Source organism: Tenrec ecaudatus, chromosome 1 (genome assembly GCF_050624435.1).
Source record: "Tenrec ecaudatus isolate mTenEca1 chromosome 1, mTenEca1.hap1, whole genome shotgun sequence".
Classification (NCBI taxonomy): Eukaryota; Metazoa; Chordata; class Mammalia; order Afrosoricida; family Tenrecidae; genus Tenrec; species Tenrec ecaudatus.
The window spans coordinates 186,215,152-186,230,231 of record NC_134530.1 but is presented as its reverse complement, the minus strand read 5'-3'; the positions used below and the strand labels follow the sequence as shown (position 1 = coordinate 186,230,231).

The 15,080-nt window shown below is 43.9% G+C and overlaps 1 protein-coding gene across 1 annotated transcript in view; it reads left to right on the top strand.

Annotated features, from left to right (window-relative positions):
- Nucleotides 1-15,080, top strand: part of SLC9C2 (solute carrier family 9 member C2 (putative)) — a 98,360-nt gene that overhangs the window by 74,675 nt on the left and 8,605 nt on the right. The window contains exons 23-25 of the mRNA XM_075541189.1: nt 3,236-3,403; nt 8,562-8,693; nt 10,928-11,110. Coding sequence (XP_075397304.1) covers nt 3,236-3,403; nt 8,562-8,693; nt 10,928-11,110 — 483 coding nt within the window. The remainder of the gene's footprint in view (nt 1-3,235; nt 3,404-8,561; nt 8,694-10,927; nt 11,111-15,080) is intronic.

Below are 15,080 nucleotides of genomic sequence, written 5' to 3'. Positions count from 1 at the left end.
TTCATCAGGCCTTCTCCCACACAAGTCTCAGCTTTTCATTGACCAGTTCACTCACACATGTCTGCCACCAGGCCTGGCTTGGTCCCCGCCATGCTGAGGGCTGTGACAACGCAGAGGAAAGGACTTGCCGTCCTGGGGCCCCCTTCTAGTGGACCGATTCTAGGGAGCTAGGACCGACACTGAGCAAAATAAATCAGTTACATAGAAAACATGCCAGAGGAGACAGAGAGGAGGGGGACAGAGGCAATCTGCCATGGTTAGCCATCCTTCTGCTGTGGCTCCCCTTTACAGTCGTAACAAGACGAGATGACTAGCAGTACCTATTAGCTATGTCATAGCCAACACTTGAGATAAAGCTAACATGCATGCTAATCATGTAATATATACAATAACGTAGCATAACACGTTCCTTTGGAGGAATTTTTGACAATGGGTGGTAACAGCCATCTTAAAATATAAATCCGATGGCATTTAGGCTGAAGCTGTATTCGTTTTCTATTGCTGTCAACACAAATGACCACAAAAGGCACAGTTTATATTGATTATTTCCCAACCAGAATTCCGCCGGGCTGGACTGTTTGCTGAGCTTGAGTCTTATCAGTTTGAAATCCAAATGTCAATACGACTCTTCTCTCTTCTTGCAGCTGCTGCAGAGAATCTGTTGCCAATCTCATGTGGATTGTTAGCTGAGTCTCGTTCCGTCCTGCTCGTATAGATTGAGCTGTGTCCTTCCAGAATAAGTTTTGGGAAGCTTATGCTCCTAAAGGCAAAGGAGCGCTGGTAGTGTAGTGGACTGTGTGCTGGGCTGCTACCCATGAGGTCAGCAGTTTGAAACCACCATCCACTCAGCAAGAGAAAGATGGGGTTTCTTACTCCCATAAAGATGGACAGTTTCAGAAACCCACAAGGGCAGTGCTATGTATGAGTTGGAATCGACTCCATGGCAGTGGATTTTGGGAACCAGAGGAGGCCTGGTGACGTAGTGGGTTTACACACTGAGCCGCTAACCACATGGCCTAAAATGTGGACCCGCCGGTCGCTCATCGGGAGAAAGATGAGGTTGTCTACTTTCCTAGACATTTAAAGTCTCAGAACCCCACAGTGGCAACGCTCCTCTGTTCAGTAGGGTCACTGTGAGTCAGAAATGGCGCGATGGCTTTCGGTATGCCTGTTAGGGAACGGGGCCTTCTTGATATGTTCATGAAACTACAACAGGGTAGGGCATGCCCTAAACCTCATCCCTCTGAGTGATGCCTAGAGCAGCGAGGATGCCGAGATTGAACACAAAGAGGAGGAGTCAGATGCCGTGTGAGAGTCACCAAGAACCAAGGAATAACGGAACTGTGGGCATTGAGCAGGCCCTTCTCCTGAGCCCACAGAAAGAGAGCCTTTCCTTGGAGCTAGTACCCTGACTTTGGACTCCTGCCCCGTTCTCACTGTCCTTGAGTAGATAGATTGTGACTCACAGCAGCGCTGTAGAGCGGTGCAGAGCGGTCTCTTCCCATTTCCTAGATTTAAAACTTTATGGGAACAGATAGACTCATCTTTCTCTCATGGGGTGACTGGTGGATTGGAACCACTGACCCTGCAGCTAGCAGTTCAACGTGTAGCCTGATAGGCCACCTGGGATCTTTTTCTAGTCTCCGTAAGTGTGAGGCTCTTTAAAGTCTCTTCTTTCAAGCCACCTGTGGTTTTTATCTTACATCAACATGAAGAAACTCAGATCCTGATGGAAGACAGTGGTCCTACTTCCTTGCTGGCTCACGGGGCTCCCTTTTCAGGATTTCTATGTTTGAAGGCCCTTCTAGCTCAGAGCCAGGAAAGACCTGTCAAGACCTTCTCTGGGCGCTGCATCTCACCAGGAACTCTTCGGTCTCCTTCTACTTTTAAGGACTGGACCACTGAGTCCACATGGACAAGTCAAGATAATCGCTTTATTTCAAATCAGGTGACTAGTAACCTTAATTCCACCTTAGAATGTCTGTGCCTATAAAGAATTACAGTCTCAGGAACCCACAGGGGAAGTTCCACCCTGTCCTATTAGTGTTGCTGTGGGTCCAAATTACCTTGATAGTAATGAGTTTGGTTTGGGCTAGAACGATTGAGTCAATTCCTTAATGCCTTCATTCTATACCCAGTAATACCCAAGTTAGTGTTTGATCAGACAGCAAGGGGCCAGGAATCATAGGGAACATTTTTAGAATTTTATCACCTTTTTTTTTTTTGAAAATACCTCTGAAGAAAGCAGAGGCATTTTTTGTGGCTTTGGTCTTTTGAACTGCATTCAACATTATGGCAACTTTAAAACAATTTTCTTAGTCTTCTGGAAGTATGGAAGCATAGATTCCAAATGGTATTTTCTAGGAAAGGGCAGTTGTCACAGTCAAGTTCTTTAGCAACCCTTTGCTCTCCTGGGTCTTGGACAAGCAGCCTTCCTCTTTGCTGTTAATGCCTAAACTTCCCGGAACACCTTCTGACTGTTGCCAGCAGCTCTGCACTGAAGCCTGATACTCCTCCTTCCTCGGCGGTGCCTGTCAGGCCTCTTCCTGAACAACTCAGCCAGCCTTTTCTGCCTCATGCTGACTCTCGTAAGCAACCAAACTTAAAACAAAGCTGTTCCTGAAATCAGGGCTTGGTTTGGAGGCCTGTTAATTCATGGCATCTGATTTATGCATCTGCACCATCAAAAGTGTTTCTCCCCTCTGCCCTGAAGCCTTGGCCCATTATGATACAGACATTTCATGGAATTAGAGTTGGTGACTACATCAGTTGCAGATGGTAATGACCTGTTTTCGTGGGAATTTTGTATAAGAAAAACTATATGTAGACTATTGTATGTGTAAAAACTGAGAGCAAATCTTTGCCCTGAAGATTTGAAATGTGAGAAGCCTAATCTTTGTAAATCTAATTCTTATTTCACAATCTGACAAGGCTCGTAAAGAATATTTTCCTTCCACTGTCATCCTTGCAAGAAACAGTGGGAATTCCTATGATTCTTCAAAAACAAAATATATAGTTGATTTCCATTTACCGTGACCCCGTATGTCAGCGTTAGGGAGGGTTTTCAATGGCCAGAGCTTCCTGCTAAAGCTCTTCTGGGAAGACTCAAATCTACAACTTTTTGCTGAGCAGCATATACCAGCCACCATTTGCGCTATCCAGGGCCTTGATGGTTTGATCAAACATCATTTCCTTGCTTATTTCCATTTGCATATCCCGTCCCTTTTCTTTGCAGTTGCATCTTTCACCTCCTACCTTTGGAGTAGACAGTAGCCTGAAACCTGAAAAAATATCCCAAACGATGTTTACCGAGTACTGCACTAGTGGAGATATCATTGGAGAACTCAACTGTCTGCTTAAGCGTGAGAATGATTTCACTGCGATCTGCGAGACCATTTTACAGGTAAGTGGGTTCTCTATATTGTTATTGGCTCAGTCTTCAAGTAAATAAAGAAGACCAATGTAATTACTTCCTTTGCTTTCTGATACTGCATTTATTCGTTCAACTAGTTATTGGGAGACCAGGTGGGCTAGTGGAGAGAATGCAGGTGTAGTGTCTCATGTCTCGGTCTGCTGAGCTCTGCTACATCCTGATGTAGGGCCTTGGGTGAGTTATTTTACCTCCTTGAGTCTTTTCATCTCTATTCATTACATAGAGGCAATACCTACCTTTGATACCACGAAGACCGAGTCTTTGTATACTACCTGGTTCATGCAGATGTGCAGTAAATGGCTTCCATTAGGAGATCTCCTTTGTTGTTGTGTTAAGAATGCTCATTTGCTCAGATTTCTAAAGAAAGCCACATTTAACTAATTCGTAGAGACTAGAGGAATTCCGGGAACTACTGTTTTAACACATCCTTTGAGTCTGGCGCTGATGCCACTCCTAGAGGTCACTTTTCATGCAAATAAAAGATGACCGATTGGCTCACAAAGTAAGTGAAGCCTCAGTGAGACCATGCAACCCTAAATAATGAGCAACAATAAAATTCCAGGAAACCACCTCTGGAAACAAACACGGTGGCACAGTCTCTTTGCATACTGTGACAATCAGAGCAGATACGCTCACGCAACTTAGTTCCTGAACTTGGGGCTCCTGAGCCATATCAAATATCATATAGATGGCCTGAAATTAGCTTCCTCAGTCTATTATTAAATGTCTGTTGCTTTAATTTGGCTGCACCTTGTATCATTTCATGTACAGTGAACCACTTCTCGGCAAAATAACTGCTTCCGCCCCCCCCCCATGTTTTTTATATTTATTTACTTTTTATTGGGAGTTAATACATATACCATTCCATAGTTCAATCCTGTCAAGCAGTATTGTACAGTTGCTCCCACAATCAGTTCCAAACATTCTCTTCCTTCCTGGACTCCTTGACATGGTCCCTCTTTTACCCACCTCCCCCCACTGAATTCTCCATCGCCCTCCCATCCTGCCCCAGACCCTTATTCTACTCGCTGTCCCGAGAGGTTCATCAGTCCTGGGTTGCATATACTGAACAGCAGAAAAACATATAACACAACTTTTGAAGGATGTCTCCCAATGATATAACACAGCTGAGCTAAACCCTAATATGATCAAACAGAAAAAAACAATACAATACTAAAGGACTGCTTATAATGGAAGAGGACAATGTGAGTTCATTAAAGTGGATAGTTTTTCTGAGGGGTCAGTTGAGAATTAATTCTACAGTTAGCTTGTTTTCTGGTGGTTGTGTAATTTCATTGAAATCATGCTTACTGCTCTTGAGGCTTTTTCAAAAAGATATGATCATATGCACTTCCATAGTTTGGTTGCATTTGAAAGAGTTGCATATACATTGCCACAGTCAGGTTTCGGACATGTTCCCCTCTCTTGTATTCATTATTTGCTTTCCCACGCCCTTCAAGCACCCCGTCCATATCCCCAAGAAGTCATTACATCAGTCATTGCCTCTGTACATCTGCCTCTTTGTGCAGACAATATGTGTTACATAACCACTGGCAACAATAAAATAAACCAGAGGAAAAAACCTCTGTCCAGAAAAAAAGCAAGAAATATTGAACAGTAGAACAAATTCAGAATGGGTCGAGGGAGATTCAGTGTCCACATATCACATTATACTGTAGTTCCATTTGCCACAATCCAGTTTGCAGTAGTCACTGTCTAATAGCAAGGTTGCTAGAGTCAGAGGGGCTCTACCCGAGGCCTAACCCCTGGAACTGCCCTGCAGATGGATGTGGGGCTCCCACTGTCATCCACAGCCTTCTGCACACCAGGTGTTCAGAATTTAAGTTCTGACACCTTTTCCCTCATCATACTCGGATGTTGTTATTTGTAATCTTTGGATCACACAAGCTGGTGTGCTTCTTCTACCAGGACTTAGATGACCCCTCACTCAGATGGCTGCTTGTTTGAATACACGCCTTTAAGACTCCAGACACTATTCATTTTAATAGCCAGCACCATCTAATTTCTTCACCAAATTTGGCTGTAGCACCCATTTCTTCAGTGACCTCTTTATGAGGGCAAGTATTGAGCAGGGCCATGTCATAAGAACTAAATAGTCTTGGATTGGAGCTAAAATTAAGTGGACCCAGAATCTATTCACTTGTCCACAAATTGTGTATGACTCTGATTCACTTTAGAGGTCTCATGATCATTTATGACAAAGAACATGATCAATCATCCCCGTGTGGCCTAAGGCAATTCCATTGTCAATGTCATTAATTTATCCGATGGCAAAGAATATAGCATATTATTGAGAAAAGGAGGTTATGCAAGTATAGCCCAGCTCCGAACCACAAGCCAATGAAGTATTGATATATACAGACTGAATCCTTGAATTCAATTAGGCTTTGTTTGCATTGACCTTGGGGGTTGGTGTAGGGGGAAATTTCCTGTAGCATTCATTTACAAGGGAAGAACATTTCCTATCGGATTAATACCTGTCATATTAAAGCAAGGAGGTCATTAAAGTCGTGAGTATGTGATGGCTCTGGGACCCTTTTCATTGGATGCTGGCGAAGCCAGTGACCCTAACCACGGTCCAATGGCAGTCATTGGCTTCTTCTCACACCAGGGAATTTCAGTTTTAAGTCCAAGGTAATTTTCAGGTAGAGCACAGTTCATAAAGTGGAGTTTGCATCCTTTTGGTCTGATCTTCAAGGGATACCATGTTCCCCAGAGAACAAGAGTCAAGGCCACTCTTGTTAGTACGGGACTAAAAGGAAAGCGGACCGGAGCATGGGTTTCAATTATCAGGTTTTTATTAGAGTTAATGACCTGCCCGGGTGTTTAGATTGGAATGAGAGTGAAGGGGGCAGGGTGAGGGGAGATTGGAATGAGAGTGAAGGGGGCAGGGTGAGGGGAGATTGGAATGAGAGTGAAGGGGGCAGGGTGAGAGGAGATTGGAAGACAGTAACAGAGAGAATAGCTGAAAGGAAGACAGGGAGAGCTAGAGAGAGGAAGAGACAGAGGGACAGATGTACGGCCACAGGAGAAGGTGAAGAAAGTTAGAGAGAGTGAACAATGGAATCCTCTGTTAATAAGCTTTTGGGACAGAAATAAATTACTATGTCTACAAGGAGCCTAAGCTCTCCTCAATCCCCACCCCAATTAGCTGTGGCACCAGCAGACCAGTGAAGAGAGGGGGTACAGTTTCTGTACTATGTGGGATGGAAAAGGTATTAGAGATGCTGGCTGTGGCTGAGAACGGTACTGTTACTGCTGGACCTTTTAATGATCAGGGTACACAGCACCTGGTACAGCTCACTGAGGGTTGGGTAGACACCAGTTCAACAGTGTCTAACCAGGAGCACACTACCAGGCTTATTCTCCCCTTGGGTTCTCTGTAATTAGGGTTGAGTATCCCTTCCTGATGGGAAGTTGCTCTTCCCCATTTACCCACCAACAGAAGTGTAAATGCCTCCTTTGACATTTGATGCTCCCCTGCCCTGATGGTGAACTGATTTCTAGTAAGGGTCCCTTCTCCCTCCAGTGTGTGTCTGGTGATTTGGCACGACTTTATTTCAGGGTTGTAAGGCATCAAGTGGATGTTCTTCTCCCTTTTCCCCTTCTGGAAGGAGTGACCTTGCTGATGTGAGGTCTCCTCTTTCAGGGTGGTTCTTAAGATATGTGTATTCGGGGAGTGATGTAGGATTCATGGACAGGAGGCAGGCTCTCTACCCTTTTGTTTGCGAATTGGTCTTTAGAATTTATTTATTTGGTATTTCCCCTCACAGTAGTGGGCTTATACAGCCTTTGTCCTTTTGTGATTGACTAACGTCACACACGCAGCATAGTGGTGTCCAGCTCCTTCCATGTCGTGTGGTGTTTCATGGTTTTGTCATCTCATGCTGCCTCTGAGTCTGCATGGGATTCCACTGTGTGGATGTACCACTTGCTTTACCCGGTCTTCTGCTGTTGGGCCTTTGGGCTGCTTCCGGTTTCTTGCAATTAAAGGCTGTGTTGAGGCAGTTTCTTCATGAGTCTCTGTGCATGCTAGGAGCCCCGGTGGCTCAGTGGTTCTGTGTTGGGCCAGGAACTGAAAGGGCCCCAGTAGAAACCACTAGCCCCTTTGAAGGAGAAAGCTGGGACTTTCTGCTCCCATAATGAATGACCGTTGTAGAAAGCCAAGGGGACAGTTCTATTCAGCCCTGTAGGGTTGCTATGAGTCACCATCACCCCAATGGCTGTGAGTTAGGTTTGGGGTTTATTTGTTAGGGGGTCAAAAATATATGCGTATATGAGCACACACAAGGGGCTAACATATGAAAACTTCTTGGCCACAATCAGACACCTGGAGGGGACGAGTCACTGGGCTTGGGGGCGTAGGGTCACAGCCAGGGGCATTTGGGAAAGCTCAGTCAATTGGTACATAAGACAGTGCTCCACATTCTATACTGATGAGTAATGACAATTACTCTAAAGGACCAATGGACCTTGTAAACCACAGTCCACAACTACCGTGTGACCGGAAGATCTATATGGTGCCCAGCTACCACTACTGACTGCTCTCATCAGGACCACATGAGGTCTTGGACAGAAGTGGGGAAAATGTAAAACAAAATTCAAATTGATAAAAGGATAAGACTTATTGGTCTCATGGAGACTTGCAGAACCTTCAAGGCTTTGGCCCTTTAGTTACCCTTCCAACCTGGAACTAAGCTCACTGCTGGAAACCACCTGGCAGCCAAACGACAGGCCTGTACATTGAACACTAACACTTGTGAGATCTGTGCTCCTTAGATCAACTCAACATCTGAAACCAAGAAGATAGCATTTACTCTAATACAAAGCTAAAAAGACAGAAAGTGTCATAAAGGAATGAATGGCTACAGGGAGCCCAGAGAGGAAGAATGCTGAATTGAGAAAATTGCAACTAATTCTCCAAAACAAAATGTGTATAATTGGTTGAATGAACAACGATTTGCTCTCTAAATTTTTGCCTAAGCTACACACACACAAACAATTCTACATCTGTATACATATTGTTATATGTATTATTTCACAATAAAATTCCTTGTAAGCGTTCAGAATGATGAAGCAACAATGACCTGGTGCCTTGTCTTTTCAGGCCTGCTTCATCTCCCTGGAAGATTTGTACGAGGGCTTTGATGTCTTCTGGCCCTCCCTGGAGTACAAAATATGGCTAAAGCTTGCTCTCCACATCGCTTCTCAGTATTTTGAATCAAGTCTTGTTGATGAGGTACAATGACATGTTGAAACCAGGAATGAGCTTTATGCACTGTGTGTTTTACAAAATGTATTTTCTGTTTGCAAGGCAAAGGTGGAAAGGAAGATTGTGTCTGAGCTTCTCAAAAGTAGAACATTAAATATGCTCCCTTGTCCCGACTTCCTCCAGGTCTTCAGCTGTCTTGTCACTGCTGTTTGTTCTGTGATTCCTAAAAATGTCTTTTTTTTAAGTAAACTTAGAAAATATGAGGGTACCTCAAAAAGATTGCATAAAAAATAGAATTAAAGGATAATGTAATTTCCCCCAAAACTTTGAAGCTCTCCCATATTAATCAGGTAGATACCCAAAAGTTGAGCATAGCTTGAAAGAAAACCAGTTGCCATCAAGTCAATTCTGGCTCATGGCGGCCCCATGTTCACGGAGTAGAACTGGGCCCCACAGGGATTTTCAAGGTTGTGTGGCCTTTCAGAAGCAGGTTGCTAGGCCTGTCTTCTGAGGCGCCTCTGGGTGGATTTCAACTGACCACCTTCTAGTTAGTGGTCAAATGTTAGTTGTCGGCACCACCTAGGCTCGCCTCATACCCTAAATAAGAATGTGTTAGTGATCACTCAGTAGGCGGGTTTTTTTTACTAAAGTAAAACTTCTGCCTTTGCAAATTCTTCCTGGAAGTGACTGCACCTCTCCTACTAACTTCCCATCAAAAACGTAGTCGTTGAAGTCTGTTCCTTGATTGTACCCTTTAGACTCTCATGTTTGTATCCAGCTTAATAATGATATGCTGTAAGAATGATTTGAGCCTGTTATCAATCAAGAACTGGAGGAATGGGAGACCTGAAGGTCTACTATCTAGAGCAGTGGTTCTCAACCTGTAGGTTGAGACCCCTTTGGGGGTCGAACAACCCTTTCACAGGGGTCACCTGATTCATCACAGTAGCAAATTACAGGTATAAAGTAGCAACAAAATAATTTTATGGTTGGGGGGGCGTCACTACAACATGAGGAACCGTATGGAAGGGTCGCGGCATGAGGAAGGTTGCGAACCACTGCTCCAGAGTCTTCCCTTTTCCTTTTCCCTTGGCTCTTTATGAGAACTGGGTCAGGTTTGGCATCTAGGATGAAACTCCAGAGGAGAGAATTAGGACCAAAGGGTTGAAATTGTAGCTAATCAGACCTGTCTCAATATGAAGGTGAATTAGCCTTACATTTTAAATTCACATGCAACACATATTTATGCTACAAATTAGATGGAGAATACAGAGGAACTTCAAAAATTTTGTGGAAAGATAAAATGAAAAGATAATGGAATTTTTTCCATGAACATTTTGAAGTGCCCACATACAGATACAAAAATAATTTAAAAAATTTAAACCCCAATTTTCACTCTCCAGAGAACTTCTAATGGACACTTTGGTAGTCTCCTCATCTTTGTCCATGGAGGAACTAGCCAACAAAAATTCCTCCCAGGACACAGTGAAGGCTGAGCTACCTACTCGCTGGAAGGTCAGAGGGGATCTGACGGCAGAGGGTTGGCTACTGGAAATGGCACATTGTCCCTGCTTCTCTAAAAAGCCAAAAAAAGGGGGGGGGCTTATTTTAAAGAAGATTTTCCTACTTCTAAAGTTTTTTTTGGAGGGGGGCCCAGCTGTGTCCTCTTCAGCCAAGGGTTGGGCCAGGTAGCTGTGAACTTCCTGTTGTAAGAGATGTTCTGACTGGTGGGAGGACCAGGTCAGGAGATTCCTGGCCGTTGGATTCCTAACCCAGAGCAACCCAGAACAACCAACAAGCTCCTCCTGGCTCTCAAGTTCTGTGATTCTGAGTCTTGAATTAGACTCAATCCCTTGCTTGGTTTTTAGCTTTTTTGTGATTGTTTGTTCTTTTGTTAAATGGACCCTTTGCTTACTGCTAGGTAAGTCTTATGAGCTCTTAATAACTCAGGCCCATGGGCAAGCAATCTATGAGGGTAGAAGAGGGTACCCTGCTTTAGCTGGCTGAGAGCATGAGCAAGCCCCAAAGTCAGCCCTGGGCGAATATGTTTGAGACCATAAATAATAGCAACATCAAATACATTGAATTCAGAGTCTTGTCACAGGCCATTCTGGACTCAATAAAATCTGTATGTCCCCAAGATTCATGATGTCTTCCGACAGCCTTAAGGAATGGAGATAGATGAGAAACTTGACGTTCTTCTTGCAATGAGATGTCAATCTGAATGATTGATAGGAAGCAAGCATGTAATTTCTTTATAGGACTTGGACTTTCAGAAGTGTGTGGAGTGTAACCATGCCTACGTGGAGACTCTATCGAGCTATAATGAAGTGGTTATCGATCCAAACATGAAATTTGTGATTCTGGTGTATGGTAGTGTAATTGACATGAAGACAGAGAAACCTTATTTTGCACCTTCCATGCTTGCGAAAACTTGTGAGCAGGTAAGTGGAATCATTCCTAGGGAGTTAGTCCTCGTGGCGAGCAGCCATTGCGTTGGTTTTGACCTGGGGCCACCCTGTGTATGCAAAGGAGAACTGCTTTGTAGGCTTTTCAAGGGCTGTTTGGGGAGGCACCTCGGGGTGGATTTGAATCACCAACCTTTTGGCTCATGGTCAGCTGTGTAACTGTTTGCAACACTCCATGAAGGTGCTACCCAGTGATGTCAAAGATCCTTGGGGATGTGGCGGCTCCCATGGTGGCTGCTAGCTGCAAGATCGGCAGCTGGACCCCACCAACCTCTCCTTGAGAGAAAGAGGAGGAGGCTGTGTGCTCTCGGAAGATCCACGGTTTCAGAAACCCAAAAGGGCATTTTACTCAGTCCTGTGGGGTTGGTAGGAGTTGAAATTAGCTTGACGGTATTGGGCTTGGTTGAGTTTTTATTTTATTTTAGTTTTTGGAAGTGATGTTAAAACTCAGTTGACCACCTTAACAGGAAATCTAACCTGAAAAGATCCTGACATACTCACTTGCCTTTTACAAAACCATTTAAAAAACCCAGGGCTTCTGGGTACTGTGGTGCAGCCGCGCCCTACACAAGGGTACCGCTGAGGGGAAAGTAAAACAACAACAACAACAACAACAATAAACAACTCACTGCCATCAAGCCGATGCCAACGCACAGTGACTCTATAGGACAGGGTAGAACTGCCCCGTGAGTTTCTACGACTGTAACTGTTTACGGGAGCAGAAAATTCTCTCTTTCTCCGGAGAGGGGAAAGTAAGTGGGGCTGAAATCTGGCTGCTTGCCAAGCCTGTTGCTCTGCTGTGGCCTGTGCTTCCCCAAGGAAGGAGGTGGAATGCCACAGGAACCACAGGAACAGTGCCATCTGCTAGAGTGGCCCGGGGAGCGTCTGCACTAGTTGTGAAGAAGGGAGCTGACTAGGGACCAGTCACTTTGTCCCCACAATAGGGTCTATGGGCACATCTGGACGTGGATTCAGTGCCCGGGGGCTCTGAAGGCCCCCAGAAGGGGAGGGGAGAGGGGATGGTGGGAGGTTAGGGCATAACTGGAGATGGGAAAGGGAAAAGCAAGCACTCCAATAGATGAAGCTGCCTGCCTTTGGGTCCCAGGGGTGACAGGAGGGGGAAACCCAGGAATGGCGAGGATCAACAAGTGGGGAAGAAGCGCCTGAGTGACTTGTCTAGAATCTTATAGGAAGTTTCTCCCCTTTCTTCTCTTCTGCCTGTTCAGGCGGTTAATGGCCATTAAAGAAATTAAACGCATATCCCGGAAAAACAGGTTTTTAAAAAACCTCTAAAAAGTGGCTTTGCTGATGTGGTGCAGAAGGGAAGAACTTTCCCCAGGCCAGGAACACAAGTCACTGTCAACACATTTCTTCCCCACTCTCACCTGGCAGAACGAAGCAGTGTGGGGTCAAGAGAAACAAACGCTAGATTTTTCAATCTGGCAAATAATGAAAAGAGCACCACCCTACCCCCAAAGCAATTTGCTCGTTTTATAGCATTTTTAGTTTGTACCTCTCCACAGTTCCAAGAAAGAAGACAATTTATACATTTGAAAAACAGAATAATGAAACGTTGTTGAGCTTTGGGATGAAGGGTGAGGGTAAGAGGCAAGGCTCTAGTTTGTTGAAATACCAGGCGCTCTTGTATTTAAAACTCTTCTGCCCACTAGGTGTGTGTGCCGAGGCAAACTGCTTAAGAAGAATTTCTTTCACAGTTTTACTGGCTTAGAGATCATGTACTATACAATTCAATGGTTTAAATATATTGAAAAGAGTTGGGCAATCTTCACCACAATCAACTTTAGAACACTTCTTTCTTTCACCCATTATTATTAGCTCCTAATCACTTCCCAACCTTCCTTGCCTATCCCCAAGGAACTATTAGTCTAGTTTTTGTCTCTATGGATTACTTATCCTGAATTTCCTATTTCAAAAATCATGCCACGAAAAGCAGCAACAATAACAACAAAATAAAGCACAGAAAACCTTAATCCAAAAGATAATAGGAATTAGAACAAATAAAAAATGGGTCAAAATGAAAAAGCAAACTATAGCATGTTAAATTTTAACCTAACTATATCTATGTGGACCCTCTTTGTGTAGTGTTTATGCACTGGGCTGTGATCCATGAGATCAGCAGTTCAAAACCACCAGCTGCTTCTCAGAAGGAGGACAGGGCTCCTACACAGTTTTACTCTCACAAACAGTTACAGTCTCAGAAACCCACAGTGGGGTCGCTGTGAGTCAGCAGCACATTTTGTTTTTGTTTCTATCTACAGCAATGCACTCTCCAATGCACTGTGTCTGAGGGAAAGACTATTCATAGCCATACTCCATGGCCTGAGGGAGCTCAATGGAGGCTTAATCAAATGGGGACTCTCAAAATGGGTTTTGGGCTTTTTCTGTCATGCATAGCCTTCTGCAAACCGGATGCTTAGAATTTAAAGTCTAATATAATTCCCTCTCTTATCTTGGATTTTATTTACAATCCACGTGCTGGTGTGCTTCTTCTGTATAGACTTAGCTGACACCTCACTTAGATGACTACTTATTTTAAGACAAGTCCTTAAGACTTCAGACACTGTTGGTTCTGGTAGCCTGGCACCATCTGGTTTCTTCATCACGCTTTGCTGTAATACCCATACCTTCAGGGATCACTTCATGAGGACAAGTACTGAGCGGGAGCACAGTGTAAGAGCTAATTGTTCTTAGATTAGGGTTTAGGATTAAGTGTGAGTTCAAAAATCTGTTTTCATATCTAAAGTTTATATATATCCCTGGTCTACTTTAGGCATATATCCCTCAATATGAAACAAAACAAATAATCCAGCTAATGTGGACAAAACACGTGCACATACAGTTAACTAAAAATGACATTCAAATGGTTAACATATATATAGAAAAATGTTCACCATCACTTGCCATCAAGAGATACAATTTGAAACAATGAGATATCACCATACACTCATGATAGCCCAATTTAAAAACAAAAGAGAAAACAACAAATGTTGGATAGAGTGTAGAGAGACTGGAACTGTTACACCCTGATGGTGGGTTTGTAAACAACTACAACCAACCAACAAAGTACAACAAAAAACTGGGAATAGAAATAGGATAAGACCTAGCAATGCTAATCTGATGTGTCCGAAGCAGCGAGGCGGTGTGCCTCCCTAATATTCATGATTCACATATCATCCCCTTATTTGTCTATCTTAAAAACCACTTCAACAGAGGGGGTCTCACCCCAGTTCAAGTCAGTTTCTCATGTTGAGGGGAGTGGGAGAAAACCAAGCAGTCCCTGCCCTATACCATTGTTCTACAGACACCCCAAGTCAACAGACACTCCTACAGGGGTGCCCAGTGAAACTAATGCCAAGTTAAGTTCAAGTCAAGTCTGTTTTGGAGAAGTCGATTTTACTTCTGTTGAGTGAACCAGCTGGGGCACGATGCTATTGGGAAAACATTACTTGTATAGACCACCCACAAAGGGAAGAATCTGCCATTATGTTCCTAATTGGGCACTTTTGACCTAGTTTTCATCCAGCCTTTGGTGACTTGGGCCGCATGCTGCAGACAACCAGGACTTTAGACCCTTTCCTCTTGAGGTGCACAACATCCTGCACAGGCCACCCCAAAAGGTTCCAATTCAAAAACCCCACTAAGGGAACTGGACTTAAGTGAAACTCACCTGTAGCAGATGGAAGGAACTGACATGCTCCCTTGGACTTAAGACTGAAATGCCCCAGCGTGAGGAAAGCAGATGACTGCTATCCCAGGTTACGGGATTCCAAAGTGGTTGGACTTTGAAAGTAGATTGATGCAGATGTAGTTAGGTTAAATTTCAGTACCTTATCATTTGTTCTCCCTTTTGACCTATATTAAGTTTGTCCTAGTTTTTATTATTTTCTGCTTTTCTATTAAGGTTTTCCTGTTTTATTTTATTATT